At 50.0% G+C, this 19628-nt stretch overlaps 1 protein-coding gene across 3 annotated transcripts in view; it reads right to left on the bottom strand.

Moving 5' to 3' along the window:
* The window catches only part of chd7 (chromodomain helicase DNA binding protein 7), a 65285-nt gene extending 46626 nt beyond the window's left edge, over positions 1 to 18659 (bottom strand). The window contains exons 1-3 of one of the 3 annotated variants that reach the window (XM_056420216.1): positions 18348 to 18659; positions 1533 to 3077; positions 547 to 860 (exon numbers count right to left, since the gene is read on the bottom strand). In XM_056420216.1, the coding sequence (XP_056276191.1) occupies positions 547 to 860; positions 1533 to 2946 (1728 nt within the window). In that variant the 5' untranslated portion in view covers positions 2947 to 3077; positions 18348 to 18659. Of the gene's footprint in view, positions 1 to 546; positions 861 to 1532; positions 3078 to 17729; positions 17881 to 18347 lie in introns of those variants that run through there. The other 2 variants (XM_056420217.1, XM_056420218.1) reach the window with 2 other exon arrangements.
* Between the last annotated feature and the right edge of the window lie 969 nt (positions 18660 to 19628).

The raw sequence follows: 19628 nt of genomic DNA, 5'->3' as shown, positions 1-19628 counted from the left end.
CACATGAACTTAGAAATTAAACGGGAAAGACAAACAGCGAGACCGACAGGACAGAGAGGGAGAGAGAGAGAGAGGGGACAGACAGAGAGAGAGAGCGGAAAGAGAGGAGACGGGAGGAGGGAGACAGGAAGGGAGGTTTCCTCTATAGAGAGGGGGAGACGTGGGAGCAAGGGGGAGGAGAGATTACGCTGGTGGCGCCTCTGTGTGTGTTTGTGTATGTTGCACACATCTCAGGATATGCAGCTCACAGGAAACAAACAGCTGCAAAAATCCATTTCCCCCCCCACACACACACAACCACGGAAACACAACCACACAGCAGAAGACACAAAAGGCAAAACACACACACACTGAACCAGCGGACCGCTGTGTTCTCAAATGTCATGAACACACATCTTTGTACACAAACACACAGACTCCAAACACACACATTCCCCCCCACCCACATGACAAATAAACACTCATGAAAACCACCCACACATGAAAACAAATGCATGGCATTCATCTCACACTCACATCAAAGTGGTTGTTTGAAGGGAGACTCACCTGTACGTGAGGCACTTTCTGTGGGGTGAGAGGGGGTGAGGAGAGCGAGTGGGAGGCGGGAGGCGCCCAGGGGTGGGCGGCCTGGTTGGGGGGAGGGGGCGTGCTCTGCAGGTGGTGCGGCTGGGCGGACATGTGCGCGTGCTGCACCGGAGCGCTCTGGGCGGGCGCCGCCAAGCCCTGGAGCGGGGCGCCGTGCTGCCCGACGACCGGACCCTGGAAACCCATGGGGTTGGGAAGCCCGCTGCGGGGGCCCTGCTGCGGGGCCTGGAGCAGACGCTGGTCCCCCCCCTGGCAGGCGGGAGCTTCCAGAGGCCCTGGGACGGCGAGAGGAACACGGGGTCAGCACCGACGGCGTGACGCACGGCCGACAACGACGTGGCTCGCCGCCTGTCCGTCGCCACGACAACGACTACTTTTCTTTGCTGCCGTTTCAATCCCCAAACCCGTCGCACACGCGTGTAGAATGTTAAATTAAACACACAAGCTGGAAACCAGCTTCTATTACATAAAAATAAGTTTATAGTTGTTTTTTTAAAGCTTTGAAAAGCATAAGCAAAACTAAATTCAGAACAGAAGAATAAAAAAAGAAGCTCAACTTAAATCTAACGCATTGGTCAATAAGTGAGGGAGATCAAAAAGTGTAAAGTGCAGGTTCACAGGTCAGATTAAGTTTCTCAACTACTTCAACAATCCTCCAGCTGTCGGCCTTTTTAAACCCCAGTTCTCCTGTATTCTGGAGGGTTGCTGGTACGACGCCGCCATGTAGGTAGACAGCCAGAGCTTTGTCTTTTTCTAATTGGGTGTCGTGTTCCCAAATTTATTCCCGGGTCCGTTGGTATTTCAACTGCTGTGAACACGTGGCGGAAATCGTGTGAAGACGAGCTCACGCCAACACCCGTGTTGTACTTGCACCTTTCTAAACGTGGAGAGTGGAAGATTGAATGGATGTGCGGTCGATGGAAAAGCATCACCTGTCGTGCGCTTACCTTGCTGAGGCCTGCTGGGCCCCATTTGAGGACCGCGCTGTGGCCCCAGGCCGGTGTACATCTGCCCCGCACTGGGGGGCTGCTGGTGTTGTGGGGCAGACAGAGGGATTTGGGGAGGCCTCTGGGCCAGAGCATTGGGCTGAGACTGCAGGGCTGTGTACCCTGCAACCTCCGGGGCCCCAGCTAGCCCCGCACTGGGGGGTCTGCCCTGCTGGGGAGGAGGGGTCGGGGTTCCCAGAACCCGCATGGGGGACATGGATGAGGGGGAGGGGTAGGTTCCCTGAGCTGGGGGGACAAGTTGGGATTGGGGCTGGTTCTGGGTCTGGGGCAGACTCTGAGGGTGCATAGGCTGGCCCTGCTTCCCCGCCTGCTGCATCGGGGCAGAATGGGTCGGAAGGGGCTGGGCTTGGTGCGCCGGTCCAGGAGGGTATCGCTGCCCCTGTGGCCCAGCGGCTGGGGTTGATGCCTGGTTAAACCTCTGGCCGAGCTGCGCTGGTCCCATGGCCTGGCTTGTGTTAGCATTGACATTAGAGTTGGCACTCTGGCCCATCCCAGGTCCCATGGCTCCATACTGGGCCTGGTAGCCAGGGTACTGGGCGCCCCCAAACCCTCCCATGCCTTGTTGGTGCGGCGGCTGTCGGGAGGGGGAGTGTGGGTATCGGGGTGTGGGGCCCATGTTGGGGTAGCCCTGGGGTTGTGACTGGGGCTGGGGGTGTCTCATCTGAGCACCACCAATTCCAACATGCCCCAGGTAGTGAGCCGGGTCTTGAGCCGGAGGGGGCACCATGCTCTGCGACGGATAGAGTTGGTTCATGCGAGCTGCATTGGGTGTAGGCGTGACTTGCATCCCACCGTAGTTGCCTTGAGACATCTGGTAGGCTCCCATCTGGTTGGGCCCGCCCCCCGGTTGTGCCGGAGGCTGCTGATAAGCCGATCTGGTCTGCTGCGCTTGCTGCTGCTGCTGGCCCCAAACGCCACCCCCGCTTCCTCCTCCGCCCGCGTCGCCCGGGTACCCGTGGAGGGGGTTGCTAGAGTTAGCTGGGTTGTTATGGTAGTGGGAAGCCATACCATTCATGGCCGTGTTCACGTTCGGCGGCCCCTGGCTGGGACCGTTCTGGGCAATCATTCGTCCTCCGGGGGCCCCGGGTTGATCGTAGCCCGTGTAGGGGCCGTGGTCGTAGATCTGCCCCAGTTTAGGCTGCCCGGGACCAGGCACCGTGCTGTGGATCATCCCCTGGTGGTAGCTCCTGGTTCCCTGCTGCTCGTGGTTCAGAGAGGGATTCGTCTCCTGGGCCAAAGGGTTGGACTGGGCGGAGGCCGGCTGCTGGGGAAAGCAGTCCCCTAAACCATCCAATTCATCGGAGAACAGCCCTGCATCGTCCCCGAATAAACTCAACATCCCGGGGTCCGCCATGGCTGGGTGGGGGGCCCGCAGATGGGGGGTGGGGGGGGGACTGGATGGTAGGGAGGTGTGTTGTGCAGTGAGGAGCTAATCAGCTAACTGCTAATTTGAAGCTTGCTACTCCATGATCCTAATGTAGGTTCCTGGTGAGACGGACAGAGGAGAGAGGAGGGGGGGAATAGAAAAATGGAATGAGTGCATTGGACCAGAAGGACGCTGCACACTTGAATGAAGTGCTGAATGGACTTAAAACACTCCTTGGCGGTTTGCGTCGACATGTACAACGGCAGAAAGTTAGTGACGCATTCAAAGACGGATTCATGACACGACGTCCACCACCAAGGACCCGGAACGCGCAGCATTCACTGGGATTTGACCCAAGAATCATTCTTGTGTGAATAAGGGGTTGTGATCGTTTTGGTGAATATTTCTTTCAACATTTATCTTTTAGCAACATGCCAAGTGTTCCCACTGGCATATAGCTCGAGATTCAACATTGCTTTGTTTATTCAAAGGGATTTACAATCTCCACACAACATCCTCTTTGCCGGGACCGTATCGCGGCCCAGCGCCGCGCCATTGGAGGGAATGTCAGAGTGACGGCTTTGGCTGTTCATCCAGGTGAGCTGAGCTCTATGCTAGCAGCTAGAACGGCTACTGTAAAGAGAAGTTTAATATCAAACCTATTTGTTAGACATAACCAACTTGTAGTTTACCATTATTGCCATAGACATCTATGTAGCCATAGCACGCTACTTTTGAATGGCAACATATTTGATAATATAATAGCTTGTGCTGCCTGGTACGGCCCTACACAACTCCTTTTAGGGTTTCTCATTACCCGATACTTTCCCTGGATTACCTCACTAGTACAAAACCTCATGAACAATCCTACCGTCTTGAAACAACATGAAAAAGCTACCTTAAATAGGGCCTCGATCTTATAATCAGCCTGCATACCGCACTGCCCACAATGGCGTACGACTGATGTTTGGTAGCAGAGTAAAAGAAGTTGGCAATAAACTGAGAATCAAACATGGCCTGACGGTTGCTGGCCGCAGTGTTGACCGCTATAGAAAAGGAAAGAACCGGACGCGAGTCCAAAAGGTGAATTGTGGGGTGGAAATTAGGCGTTTCTTCAAGTCACGAAACTAGCAAATGTAAGTTACTTCAAACTTAAGCCAAGAGGTTAAAAACACATCGTTGTATGCCCAATATGCATTTCAGATCAATAGTCCACAGGTATGTTGCTAGTACACAATTTAACCATGTCGTCCCCCTAGTACTGGATATTTTTCACAGTCCATACTGCAATATTGGCTGTGAAATCACAAGTATAGCCTCCCCCAAACCTTTACCCTCTGGATGTTGCATCACACACACTCGTGTTTCGGCCGTGTTACCTGCTGAGCGGAGGTGCAGTGGATTAACTTGTATTTCTAGAACGGTTATCAGTTGCAGTAAAAAAATTAATGCAAACATTGGAAGAAGAAAAAACGAACTCTCCTTCACATGCACACACACGGATGCACACACACACACACACACCAAGACTGACTGGCGGCTGAATGACTTGCCGACCGAGGAGCTACCGGTCCACTGCTGTACAGAAACAGATCCCAGACCTGTTGGCTGGCTGGATGGCAGCTGCTGCTGTTCAAACAAGAGTTGCATCTGCTGGGCCCCTTTTGTTCTAACACACACACTCAATGACTCTCCCTGTGTGCAAGTGTGTGTGTGTGTGTGTGTGTGTGGTGTGTGTGTGTGTGTGTGTGTTGAAAAGAAAGAAGTTCTTTTGTTGGGTAGTCAAATTGAGGTGGGGGCGGTTGGGGGCAGTGTGTATGGATCTCCCTTGGTAAAAGGAGAATAAACACGCATACAGCAGACCTGCTTCAGCATTACTCAGCACGCCACATTTGCATGCAGGATTTTAGAAAAACTGATCACGAGACGCCGCGTACAAAGACAACCCAGGGACTGGGTGGCCCTCGCACCACCCGGGTGAGAGGGTGGAGGTAGGTGGATGTTAGTGTGAATGAGTGGGTGTAGGCAGGACCGGGACGGTCTGCTGCTTTTATGCACCTTTTCTTCTTAAATAACACAACAGCCATCCCCCTTCACCTCATTTAGTTCCTCCTCCACACTCCACTCCTCCCACTGATTTTGCGTCACCCACTTATCGACCTCCTCACATGAAACGGTGCGCACAAATTGGTAATTTTCCTTTTCCTCAGAAGTATTGTGGCGTGCCCCAGAATCACCTAACTCCGCTAACTTTAAGTTACTGAGGCTCAGTCTCAGACGGGCCCCCCTGGGGTTTGAGTACGCTGGTGCATCACAGAGCCATCAGCGCCTCACAGCGATATTAACTGTTCTGCAATCAAAGCAAAAGCTGGCAGTGTGGCATTATGGGTAATCGGTGTCCCTCACAGAAACACACCTGCTTTCTGTCGCAAGGCAGATGTTCTTTTTTTCAGCTGGAGCAGGTTTTTTGTCCACCAGCTTCTCATTGCTTCCTCCTTCTGCTCCAGAATCCGAAGGCGGCGGCTTCACAGACCGAGCCGCCTCTGAAGCGATCAGAACACCAGAACTTGGGAGCAAACAGTTTCCCACAAGTCGTCTCAAGAGTACAAAGTTGAACTGATGTTCCTTCATCTATTAAAGTAGCTACTGAGCAGAGAGCGTATGCAATTCAAACAGGTTTGGAATGTCCAAAGAAACTGTATATACACAGGAGTAGTTTTGCGCGTGTGTATGGATATAACATGTATATACACACACACACATATATATATACAACCAAACATATATATATATGTATATATATACAACCAAACATATATATATATATATGTGTGTGTGAATATATATATATATATACATATATACAACCAAAGATATATATATGTGTGTGTGTATATATACATATATATACAACCAAACATATATATATGTATATATTAGAGATGCACCGATCAGGTTTTTGGTGCCGATCATTGAAATAAGTATCTGCCGATCACCGATAATACCGATCACCGATCACGGTGTCGATTGAAGCATTCTATTTATTGTGTAGCATTATTTCCTAGGACTATGAGGAAATACATATATAAAGCACCTCAAACATTAAAGAAATTACCGATTTCTTTAAAGATTTAGGACTTTTACTTTGAAAAATGTCCTAATTGATACATTACAATTGATTGATTGCCAGTGATGGGGATTTCAGATATGTATGGAACACATCTGCATTATTCATTTCCTGGAACTCTTGGGGAAATCTATATACAGGACTTTTCTTAACATACAAAAGTCTGACTTATTTTTATAAACTCTTCCTTGGTACAGTAAACATGTTTTAATGTTAGCATAATTTAAGCTAAATCTCAGAAACTATCTATAAAGATACATCAGTTCATTGTTTACTTTTATATGTTCGTGTATGATTTGTCGACATCTTATTTTGATAAACGGATGTTGTTTCACGTGGTTCTTTCCGCTAACTTTGCAAAACTGGATGTTGTCACTTAAATCCTTCCGCTAACGTTATCAAACCCCTCTTTGCTCCTGATGGAATGTGTTTACCGTGAGCATCTCTAGGGGCTCAGACATGTGAGAGTCGGCTGAGTCGACCCAGAGATTCAACTCGGGGGACGGGGACGCCGCTCGGTGGTGAGGATCCCCTCTGACCTCTCACTCTGCGGCCCTCGCCGGGCGCATCGTCTCCGTTGAGGTGCGCGGCGATTGAAACGTCTGATAGTTCTCGCAGATGTTCCGTCATCTGATCGGCCGTTTTGAGAACGGCGATCAAAACCGATAATGGGAATATCGGCCGATATGGATCAGCGCCGATCAGATCGGTGCATCCCTAGTATATATATATATATATATACACACACACATACACTAAACAACCCCTGGCAGCTAGCATACACGAGACAAACAAGCGATTAGCCCGTTAGCTTGATGCTAACACCGGTTGACGATTCCCATTAATGCGCTAATGGAATCTAGCATCGTAACCACGATGATGTTAAACGATCAATTCTACTTCCCATACCTCAACAGGAAACTTCCCGTTGCTCGATTACGTCGCATTGCTAGCGTAAAGTTACCTCAGCGCCGCACACCGACGACAGACACACAACGCCACCTCAGCTGAGTTTCCCCACTGCGCTTCACTCCATCTGCTGTTCTCTGGTCAAGAAATGAAAACCCGTCGTCACATTAGGGTCTTAATATATTGAATAAAAACCGAATATCTTATGCATTCAACATTGTCAAATGTCCCGTGGTATTTTAAATGGTACGTAGATATGAACGCTAACATCGGGACAACACAACTTTTTAGGCGCAAATAACAAAGACCAAACTATCTGCCAGTGAGAAAAGCTTTCCTAAAGGTTCCAACTTTTCACCGGTTCCTGCCTCACGCTTGAATAGCTTCTGGGTTTTCCTGGTCGTTTGATATTAAAACGCATCCGTTTTGCTTTTGGATTGTGTCATTTCTGACCAGACGATTCATCAAATAAAATCGACAGATTAAAATCTCTAAACTAGAGCAGCACTACTCCTCCGTCGGCTGCCAGACGTTAAACCGCGACAGAGAAAGAAAGTGTTAACTTGTGTGGTTTCGCAACGGCACACTGGTGTTCATCTGGGACAAGCGTTCACATGGCACCGGGAAATACGGAGATAAATGGAAAACATATTGAAAATAATGGAGGCGTTAAAGCACCAAGTAGCGGTTTGTTTACCTGGAACACTCACTTGTCGGGACTTAGTTTAAAGGGTTAAATGTGGGACTGTATAACGAGTAGGGCTGCAACTAACGATTATTTTGATAATCGATTAACCGGTTGATTATTTTATCGATTAATCGGATAAAAAAACAAAAACTTTAATTTTCAACCCTTTGTTCAAAACAGGGTCCGTACGGTCATGGAAAACCTGGAAAAGTCATGGAATTTTTAAATGGCTATTAGCAGGCCTAGAAAAGTAATTGAAAAAAATAAATTCCCAAAATATTTGGAAAAGTAATGAAAATTTGTTTTATTCAAATGTTAATTTACACGGTATATATACGGTATGCTTTGGAATTCTCATTGTTAGTTTAAATACGACATCTTCTCACTTTGTCACGTATAGACAGAGTTTTCACAAAATGTTTAATCATGGAAATTTGGTTTAAAGTCATGGAAAGGTCCTGGAGACCCACTGGTCAGCATGTGATGAACCTGTTCACTGGTCACCATGGTGATGAACCCGTCAGAAACAGACTGACAGCGTTCCTCTCCTGAGCAGTGGTCCCCATGTGGCCCCGCCCCCTGAACAATATCAGAGACGCGTTCCGATTTATTATTTTTTTCACCTGGCCCGCTGCCGTTGAGATTGCAGTGAGACGCGGAGAAAATGTGGAGTGGTGCTCTTCGCAATAGAACATCTTTGATGGGACGTGTCGCGTCTCGGCCAATCAGCGTTCAGATGTCCACAGCGTTTGGGAAGTTAGGTTAGCTTGAATGTTAGTCCGCTACATCTGCTGCTGTCACGCTGCAGCGATACTAACAAAGTACCCGTACGTTAAAAACGATGTGATTTAGCATACTTTTAGTATCGAAACTTCATTAAAAGAGCGATCAGAGCGCACGCGCTGCTCCGCTCCGTTAAATGTTGTCTGCGCGCGCAGCGCTCACAGCGAGTGGCGTCGTGGCTTATCTCCGTTGCCTTTCTCCGTGGAAAAATATTTTCCGCTATCCGCCACGGAATAAATAACCACGTTTTCTACGTTATACTCTTGTGGAAATGCCACACACGTCGTGACATGTAGCGCCCTGGTGTCTGGGTTCATAACATCACCCGTAGGCGCACTTCGCTCCGTGAATGTCTCCGACTACGTGAATGACTTCCGCATCCAGCGCCACGTGAGCAGCAGCAGCCAATTACATTCATCAACAGCGGAGCAGCTCAGCGCTGATTGGCTCTCACAACGCAGCGTTCCGTCTCTCCTCTCCCTCCGCTCTGGTTTCTCCTGCGCCGCTCTGCGCTCAACTCAACTTTGTTTATACTCCGCGACTTACTGAGCGCCGTAATAATCGGGCGACACAACGAATCGATAATGAAATTCGTTGCCAACTATTTTAATCATCGATGTTATCGATTCGTTGTTGCAGCCCTAATAACGAGTAATACTGAAGGCTGGAGAAGATTATTCCCAAAGACGGGTTGGATGTGTGATGAAAGTGGCTTAAAGTAGATAGCGGGTCTATTTATAAGAACTGCCTCTCCGTTGCAGCTGTGTGGAGAGTGCTGCTCCGGGTCAGCATCTTGACATCGAGTCATGTGACCTGCTGACTTCCGGCTAACGGTAACCCCCTGAGGAAGGTTCCGGAGGCCCCGTGGCCAGCTGGCTTCGGGATGAGAGGCTCTCGAGCAAACACTGCGTCTGAGAGACTGAATCGGGACGCTGACCTTGAAACGGACGGCCTTTTTTCTCTCCGTACGCCGTGAACAAAAAGAGCGCCGAGCGGCCGGGCCGCCGAGTTACGACGACCTTATCGACAGCTTGGCGAGTTCCGCCTCACCTGGAGCCGGCAGTAATCACTCGGCGGCTCCAGCAGACCTGATGAACTAACCGGCACACTGTCAAACCGCAATTATCGAAGCCGCCCGCACAGAACACGTCGCCGCAGCGCCGGTGGCACGCCGGCCTCTCTGGAGGGCCTCCGCTCAGCAGAAACACACACGGCGCATATTGACGCACTGGAAAGAGAAGCGGCATCTACTCGTTTTCACGCCGACTCATCCCTGAAGCGGGCGATGCGGCGCTCCTACGGCCTGCCTGAGCGGTGTCACCGGGTGACATCACACGGTGTAAACTCGGGCTGGTGTGAAAGCCAGCGGGGCCCCGGCACTCCGCGGCACGCCTCTAAGACTTTTTATTTTTCTCCTCAGAACGGCTCGTTCCTCGATTATTTTGATTAACAAGAAGCGAGGTCGGCGGCGTCGCTCTGTGCCGACTCGTGCCGCGGCGTTGGTCCGGGTTGAAAGAAGGGCGGCGGCGGCGGGATCGGCGGCTCGCTGCGGTCCGTCTGCGCTGTTCAAAGTTTGGCTGCCGCAGCGTCTGTCACCTCCGGGCTTTACTACAGGAAATATCTGCCGTGTAAACAACGCTGGGTTTTATTTCTGTTGTTCCTCCCCGCCGGAGACGGCCGAGGGAGGCGCAGACGGAGGAGCGAGGAGCGCGAGGAGACCCCGATCTGACGCCTTCGGCGGCGAGCGGTCTCCCCTCTTCCTCCGGAGGACACGTGCGCTCCCGCCCACCTCCCATTACCGCCGGGATCTAAGCCGCTATAATTTATACCTTTGTTCCCAAATGGAGGACGGCGCGCTGGAGCCGGCGCGCTGTATGTGTAATTACGCTCAAGTGAGGGGATGCGGGCCGCGGGTTTGGGGCCAGGAAGGAAGGAAGAGAGAGGAGGAGGAGAAGGAAGAGGAAGAGAGGGGAGGTAGGGGGGGATCAAGAAAGCAAAAGAAGAAAGAGAAGCAGTGAAGCTAGAGAAAATCTGGTTATTTTACGCACGGCTGCTTCATTAATGGACAGTGTGTGCGTGTGTGTGTGTGTGTCGGAGGTTTGTGTGCGTTTCGGCGGAAGGGGAAGGGGGGGCAGGAAAGGGCTGTGTTTATCCAATCTGTTCCCTGCCTTTACCATGTGGTAGGAAAAACCACTGGCCGGGTACCAGTGTGATCCCAGAGGACTCACAAGGCCGAGAGACACAGAGAGAGGGAGAGAGAGAGAAGTAGGCCACAGGGGGTGGCCAAGGAACCTGCTCATAAGTGTGTGTGTGAGACAGCTGATTGAACCTGTGAGAGTCTCTGAAACAGACTAGTCTTTGAAATCCACTCTCATCCCGAGAGTGGATTAAAGAAGGCGAGCGACGTCAGCGGCCACGTGGAACAGACCAACGGCCTCCTGCCGTGGGGTCACCACGGGTTCCTCAACAGAGACGGGGTCTGTGTCCTCCAACCGCCGACGCAACTCGAGTCAAACTTTTTTTTAAAGGGGTTAGACGTTAAAAGAAACCCAGACGGGCCTCGTCTCCAGCTGGGAGTCGGTGAGAAACCACCAGCGGCTTTGGGGGCTGGTGAGAGATTCGTCACCGCGGTGCCGAGAGAAGACGACGCTTTGGAAACATTTGAGCCGACGACATCACAGGCGGCACGTTCCGGATTTTTTCAGAGAAAAATATTAATTAGATGCGAACACACACCTCTGATCAATCACTGCCATTGACATGACCTTTTAGACCAATGGGACAGGCGCGTCTCGACCGGGTCTCCAGAGATTGGCCAGTCCCCGGTCTCCTCCCCCACTGGACCCGCCTGCCTGCTAACAACCAATTAACTTCCAGGGCCCTTTCTGTGAGGCTGAGGGGTAACTTCTCCCCCGACACACACACGCGCACGTGCTTCCGTTGTGGGTTTGAATCTAGTTAAAGAGCTCACCGGCTCCTTCTTTTTTGGGAACCATTTTCAGGTGGATTAAAATCCGGCTGGGACATTTGAGTGCCGGGAAGAAGGAACAACGTCAGCGACCAAGGAAGGAGCCGATGGACCACGGCGCCCTCCGAGAGGAGGTGCCCCGGGACCGAGATCACCGGAGCGACGCAGACGGCCTCCTGCGTGTCGGTTCCACGAGCCGGCGTGATTGCGTCTCTCCGGCGGCAGCGAGGGGAAACGGTGCTAGAGGTCTGAGGGATGAGACGGGGCGGTGGGCGGGGCAATTGGACGTGCACCGCGGCGACGCCGGGCGAGGTCAAGGAGGGATTATAAAAAAAACATGAACAGGCGGGTCAGAGATGTACTTGACAGGCCGTCTCCTCCGTCACACAAGCAGGCCACACACACACACACTTGAGATCTGTAATAACGCCAGCCTCTCTTCTAGGCACAACACTTGGTCCAGAAGGCCCTCGCTGCAGGAGGATGGGGAGGAGTGAATGCGGAGGAGGACACACACACAGAGAGAGAGCCAGATAGAGAGAGAGACACCGACAGAGAGACACCGTGTTGCACCATATGTCCCATCATGCAACAACCTGAGGGACAGTGAGTGACCATCACAAGAAACAACTGTTCTTTTGCGATAGTTATTTCTCCGACATTATTATCCATATAAATCGTGTGTTTTTGTGTCGTTACGTTGTGGTTCTTCAGCAATGTTGTTGTAACATCCATTCCAATGAAGCCGATTGAATGGAGAGACGTCGTGCCACACCCTGACCCGTCTCACACTAACACAGCTTTCCAAACACCGATCGGAGCGAACGCTAATCTAAAGCAGAGAGACGTACTGGGAATATTGGGGAAAAGAAACCGAGAGTCAAAGTAGATCAGAATGTTATCTGGCCCTAGAAAGAGATTATGAACAGGCGGAATATCTCTTCTGTCGGGGGTCAGAAGCAGAGAAGGACCCCGACCCGGCACAGGCTCAGTGACCGATTGGCGATCGGAAGAAACCCGAATATGTGGTCGCTGTTCGACAGGTGAGGTGGAGACTGATGCACCGCCTCCTGAAATGTGAGACAGAAAAAAGACGAATGTCCTTGGACCGGCTCCAACTGGGAGAATCTTTAAGTGAGAATCCTACGAGAAGGAAACACACACACCCCTTGTTGCACGCCACAACCTGAGCACACTATTATTCATATGAATTGTTTACGTTTTTGTGTTATGTCGTGGTTCTTTGGCAATATTGTTGTTGCAACATCCGTGCCAATAAAGCCTATTTAGGAGAGAGAGCGAGAGAGAGAGAGAGAGAGAGAGAGAGAGAGAGAGAGAGAGAGAGAGATGACACTCAGTTTTGAATGTCACCACAGTGCTAAAGACCCCCGCTAACCTTTTGGCTGGAAATGAGAGAACGGGGAGGGAGGGAGCAAACAGACAGGCAGGCAAAGATGGAAGGGGAGAGAGAGAGAGATGGAAAGGGTGAGAATGAAGAGCAGAAGGAAGAGGAGGCAGCTCACGCCTGGGTGGAGAGGGAGCGAGTGTGGGTGGGTGTGGTGGAGCGACGGAGGGCGAGATGAAAGAGACGGAGACAAATGACAGCAGCACTTCTCGCGGCTGCCGTCCGCGACACATGACGGGAGACAAAATGGCCACCGCCCTGACAAACACCGGCTCTCCTTCTGGCCCAGGATACCCAACACCGGGCGGGAGCACGGCGGCGCCGGGCGCCATCGACCCCACACGGGGAACAACATGCCCGCCCGGTGCAGGCCTGCAGGTCACACCGTCAGGGTCACCTGCTCTTCAGTCAACGGCGTCGAGAAAGTTAAAAAAGGAGGCGTTGTTCTCGTACCGGTGACGACGAACCAGGGAAACTTTCCAAGTGAACGAACAAGTCCCGGCACACGCTGCCAGCCCGAGAAAAGAGAAGTTCAGTGGTTTTCCTCGCCGTGTTTCTGCATTTACCCTTTAATTGTATCATAAAAAGACACCTGAAGCTTAAAGACAACTTGTAATCCTATGAAGACTGGAAACAACAATATATAAGCCTCAGCTCTTAAAACACCAAGTGGATCAACGCCGTCATCTGGAACTCAAAACAACCACTGAGAGGAGCAGTGCACACGCAGTCCCTGATGAGCGCCGCCAGCCAGAGAGACGGCGCCGAAGGGAACGTCGGCTCAGGACGACGGTAGAAATGGAGCAGAAAAAAGAGAAAAGTGAGACCTGAAGACGCTTCTGGACGTTTCCCCACATCCAGAGGAAAGCCCCCCGTGGTGTTGGCTCCAACGGCTGTTCAGGCTCACGAACACATCGTCTGAGCCGTCAACAAGGACGCAGGACATGTTCGATGCAGTCAAGTCACTTTACCCAACGCTAGGTAGCTGAAATACATTTTTTTGTGTGTTTAAAACATACTAGGGCTGCAAAATAGTCACAATATTATTGACTTCTTCCTGCAAATAGCTTTGAATTTGTAAAATGTACTTTAGCACATCAATGGACCCGTATGGGCGCCAATGCATGGAACTCATTTCAGTGGAGCTCAAGAAGTCTCTCAAAGGAAAAATGTCCCGATATAAACTTCCGCCGAGCATCCGAGAGACGACCAATCTCAGCCCGTCACGCCTGGAGCTTCTTTTCAGATTTACCTGTATTCAAATGTTTAAAAACACACAGCTATTTATTTATTTTTTAAATCAAGACTGTTTTCAATGAAACTGAAAATTTAGCGAAAGTACAGATTTGAGAGAAGTGCAGGAGGAGGAGCGAGTTGTTTAAAGAGCGGCGCGTCACGCTCCCCTCAGAGCGGAGGGGCCGACGGTGGACGCCACGCAGCGGAGAGTCAAATGAGCTGCGAGGGACAAAGACGGGAACAATGGCCGTTTTCACTAACAGAGCACAACAACATCAGTGTTGTCAGCCACGAGCGCCGGAGCTCTCTGCATGCCGACGGGGGCGCCGCCGGCTTCTCGTCCTCGCACATACTATGTGGCCCGTTCTGGTTTTTATTACATCCATCTTGCTCTAAAGCATCCTGAAAAACACGAGCTGGTTAGAAAGGTCACGAGAAGGTGGCACAGTACGAGTGAAAACGCTCAGATAACGAGCCGATCACAGTAATGATTCATAGGTCAGGGCAACGGCGTTTTGAAAACAGGCGACGCATTGACGGACACCTGTTTGTTACAAACAAAGTGGCTTTGTTTCTGCTGGAAAAAGCTGCGGCGAGTGAATGAACAAGGCCGCGCCGCGGTTACATCTTTACGGCCATCAGACATGTTTGTTTGGATGCATTTGGGGGGAGGGGGGGGGGGTATAATGGGGGCATACATGTGGACAGGGAGCAGCAGCGCATGGATATTACCACTGAAAATTGAATTGCGTCATTCTGTGAAATCTCAATTAATTGGTGAATCTTGATGTTGTGTTTCGTGCGGTGTGGGTTGAGTCTAGGGATGCAACTAACAATTATTTTGATAATCGATTAATCTGTTGATTATTTTTTCGATTAATCGGAAAAAAACAAAAAAACTTTAATTTTCAACCCTTTATTCAAAACTGGGTCCGTACGTTCATGGAAAACCTGGAAAAGTCATGGAGTTTTTAAATGGCTATTTCCAGGCCTTGAAAAGTAATTGAACAAAATAAAATCCCAAAATGTTGGAAAAGTAATGCAAATGTATTTTATTCAAATGTTAATTTACACGGAATATATACGGTATGCTTTGGAATTCTCATTGTTAGTTTAAATACTACATCTTCTCACTTGTTCATGTATACACAGTTTTCACTAAATGTTTAATCACGGAAATTTGGTTTAAAGTCATGGAAAGGTCCTGGAGATCCACTGGTCACCATGGTGATGAACCTGTTCACTGGTCAGCATGTGGATGAACCGTCACAAACAGACTGACAGCGGTTTACTCTCCTGAGTTGGCTATTTATGGGTTAAACGCCTCATACTGTAAGGGGGCGTGGCTTATCTCCGTTGCCTTTCTCCATGGAAAAATATTTTCAGCCATCCGCCACGGAATAAATAACCACTTTTTCTACGTTATACTTCTTGTGGAAATGCCACACACGTCGTGACATGTAGCGCCCTGGTGTCTGGGGTCATGACATCACCCGGAGGCGCACACAGCTCCGTGAATGTCTCCGACTACGTGAATGACTTCCGCATCCAGCGCCACGTGAGCAGCAGCAGCCAATTAGATTCATCAACAGAGGAGCAGCTCAGCGCTGATTGGCTCTCACAACGCAGCGTTCTGTCCTCTCGCTCCGCTCTGGTTTCCCCTGCACCGCTCTGCCCTCAACTCAACTTTGTTTATACTCCGCGACTTACTGAGCGCCCTAATAATCGCGCGACACAACGAATCGATAATGAAATTCGTTGCCAACTATTTTAATAATCGATTTTAGCGATTCGTTGTTGCAGCCCTAGTTGAGTCACTGCGTGGGAGGGGCTTCCCCTCACAGCGATCCCCCAGTGAGGCGGCCGGGACGAAGCTGGACCGAACGACAACCTTAAGCGTGACGAAAAATTTACATATTTTAAGCTTTGGGGCATACAGCACACATGGGTGTTAGAGGAGGGACTGTACCTCAGTCGTTACGTAGACTAAAACTCTGGATGAAGTCAAGATGATGGCCCCACGGACCATGAGGCAACATGTTGATTGAGACACTTCCTATAGTTTAAAATGTTGGGACTTTATTTTCCTCCGTGCTCTTCCAACTGCGTTAATATGTCCAACCTGAAAGGTGAAGACAATCACAATCACCCCCACGGTCACAAAGACAACTTCTAGAAACACACACAACAAAAATAAAACCGCTAAATATGTACCATATTTAAAATGTCAAAAAACATAAGAGATTATGATCAAATCCAAATGTGTGGAGGGGGGTAACTTTGTGCCATATGCCCAGAGCAACAAACTACGGCAGCCGTGCGACTCAACTTTAACGACAAGAACAGACAAACGGGAAAAAGACCAAATCGTGCTGAACATCTGCTGTGCGCGTGCGTGTGTGTGTGTGTGTGCGCGCGCGGCCGGGGCCTCTTATCTCTGGCTCCGTGGCCCGCTCAACAGGACGAGCTGCCATCTTGGCTCTCAGGCACAAGGTGGTGGGGGAGCAGCTTCTGGCTCTGTGGCACAAACAACGAACTAGCACGTGCAAACTGAACGAAGTGCGAATAAAACATCCGCGCGAGCAACAATACCACAAAGTGCGCGTGTAAATGTCTTTTTATGACATTAACGCGCAGGTTCTTTTTGTTTTATTCTTCCCCGGGTAGCGCAGACAAAGTTTGCGCGAGGGCATCATGGTGACCATTATGCAAGTTGACCGCTTCCAGAGCGCATAATGGAGAAAGAGGGCAGGCCGGCGCGAGACAGAGGTCGCGTGGTGAAAAACGCAAAATAACGAAAATAACAGGGCGGCCGGTCCGCGTCTGCCGGGGAGACGGGTAACTGTAACCGGCAACACGTCCGTGGCCGCGAGCAGGTGTCTGGAGCCCGTCCGCACATCGCGTAACAAGTGGAGCCCGAACTCACAAATGTCACGCAGACGAACGGACACGACGCGGAGCGCGACTTCGTCTTTCGATAACAACAACAAAAAGTGAAGCGAAAGACGAGGAAAGTTTAATATCGAGGCGTCGAACTAACGATAACTGCTCGCGCTGGTGAATGTTAGTAGCTCGCGAAGGGAAGGGGGGGGGGGGGTAGTGGTCTTCGAGGGGACACAATGGAGATGAGAGCTAGCAGAACTTCTGTGTCCTAGCTTCGGGGCTAACCCCCCCCCCCCCCATCGGCTAGCAACGGCTAATTAGCCTCTCGGTGTTTCGCACGTCGTTCCAGACCCGGGGACGCGTTGCTCGTCTCCGGGTGTTTTCTTCTATCAAAGTAACCCACTTCTTCCTCTATTTTAGAGAAAACGGGACGAACGCGTTCCTCGTACGTTTTAATGTTGGAAAACGTGGTAGAAACAACGTGAAAACCCCCGATAGTGTGGAGTGACCGCCTGGCCTCGCTGCCCGCACCCCCCTCCTCTTCTCTTGCACTGCTCCGTCCCTTCCGTCCAACACAACACTACTACGGACACTCCACACCGTCCCCACGCGACAAAAAACACACAATTCAGCGGCCACGCAACTCGTGCTCGCACTTTTGAGAATAAGCACTTTAAATGCAACTCTGACGACGTGTTTCCCGGCGATTATAAGCCAAGTATTCTCCGCTGGGATTCTCACTCGCGGCTCATTCAGTCGGCCAGTGACTCACCTCTACGCTCGAGCCACCTCGTGTCTCCTGGAAGCTTCAACACAATTAGCCAACAGCGCTAACACTCACACTTTAAATAAACTGAATTAACTTAAAGGTTACCAACAAAAAAAATCAACAAGTTGTCGGTTAAACGGACCCAGGAAACGGAGAGGCTCTCCGTGTCGTCGGGTGTTTTTTTCTTTCCACTTTTCAACTAACTACGGGACTGTTGTGCGCGCGTGTGTGTGTGTGTGTGTGTGTGAGCGGTGCAGCGGGTGGCAGAGCTAAACTTGCTATTGTTAGCATGTCGGCATGGCAGCTCCATGGACCTTCAATGACTTTCTGCCAGAGCCACAGAATAAAAACAGGAGCCACGCGAAGCGGCCGTCCCGGACACGAGCTTTCCATCGAGTTGGCGCTGAATAAAAAGCCCCGTCGGTCGGTGTGAAAACACAACTCGCACCGCAAGATTCAAGCGATGGGCTTCGGAGGAAGAAAAAAAAAAAGTATGGAAAACTTACTATTACGGGAGAATATAAACCGCTTTCAGTGTAAATCAACGGGGACTAGCAGTCGGGATTCCGCTCCACAAACATATAAAAAGCACTCGTTCAAAGAGGTCGTTTGTTAGCTTACCCAACGAGCTCGGTCACTTCGGCTTTTATCAAATCAACTCCTCGTTAGTATCTCCGCTTGTTCGAGGAAGAAAAAAAATCCGCCGTGGTCCTTTTTTTTTTCTCCCCCCGTTTGAAATATAAATAAACAGGAGGAAGAAGAAGAAAAAAGTTCAAGTTTCTTATCCGTGAAATATTTCTCCGGCGTGTCTCGCGCCTGCGACCTCGCCGATGAGTGCGCGTCGCTCTTCTCTCCTTTGTGTTAATTTCACTCAAATCGAGTTTAATCCGATCGATCCCTCGGCTGGTCGCGCTCCCGAGTCCTCCCCTCCAGACACTCGCTCACCTTCCTCGGCCAGGGGGGGCGCGCTCCCGAGAATCTCTCAGAGATAAACAGGCGGCGTGCGCGGTCACTGACCCTGCCGTGCCTGTGTGACGCGCACTGCGAGTCCTATGTGGGGATTGTAAAAATAAAATACAAAGATTTTAAAAAAAGAAGAAGAAGGGCGTCATTTGGACTATGGCTTCGTGAGATCGTTTAGATTTATTGTATTTTATTGTTTTAATAGACAGATATGACGTAATAGACACAGGGCACTGGTTTGGAAGTCCAACGCAAACCAAAATAAAAAGAAGCATTGATTTATTCAAAAGCATCACACTTATTTTTCTAATGTTTAGTGAAACACATATAAATAAATAAATTAATAAATAATTTTTTTTTGAATGTGGGTTAAGATGTAACCTTTAGTAGGCGGTTTGTATTTTTCACGTGGAGGCAAATGGGTATTCTGTGTGTGTCTGTGTGGGTGTGGGATATGGTAATAGTTCCTGGATAGATTGTAATTATTTATGTTCAGAGTTGACGTGAATGCAATGAATGCGATCATTAATTCAGTAATTATAAATACAGCTAAGGACCCCCCACAGGGACCTCCGGGTCAACCAGTCTGCGTGGCGTGACGGGAACAGGAAGTGTCCTGCCACCAGGAACAGGAAACTGCATTTTAGTCTCTTGTGCTGCCGTGACCTCCAGGAGCACGCCATCTGTAATGAGTTGGCATAGGACGCTTTTAAAAAAGTATTTCATCTAAATATATCTTGGAAGCGTAGTAGTGAAAGTCTAAACATCTTTATACGTGTACGCATGCACCCGGCGTGGTAAATAAACCCGATGGCGGTTCAACCGGAGTGCGTCGGCTCATTCTGGAGCCGAGGATTCAAAACTGTCCGTCGTAGTCGATCGTTTTGTTTTTACACAAATCAAAAGGACACGCGAACATTTGGTTGTGCAGGTGAGTCC

Source organism: Pseudoliparis swirei, chromosome 8 (assembly GCF_029220125.1).
Source record: "Pseudoliparis swirei isolate HS2019 ecotype Mariana Trench chromosome 8, NWPU_hadal_v1, whole genome shotgun sequence".
Classification (NCBI taxonomy): domain Eukaryota; kingdom Metazoa; phylum Chordata; class Actinopteri; order Perciformes; family Liparidae; genus Pseudoliparis; species Pseudoliparis swirei.
This window is presented reverse-complemented; position numbering and strand designations above follow the sequence as displayed.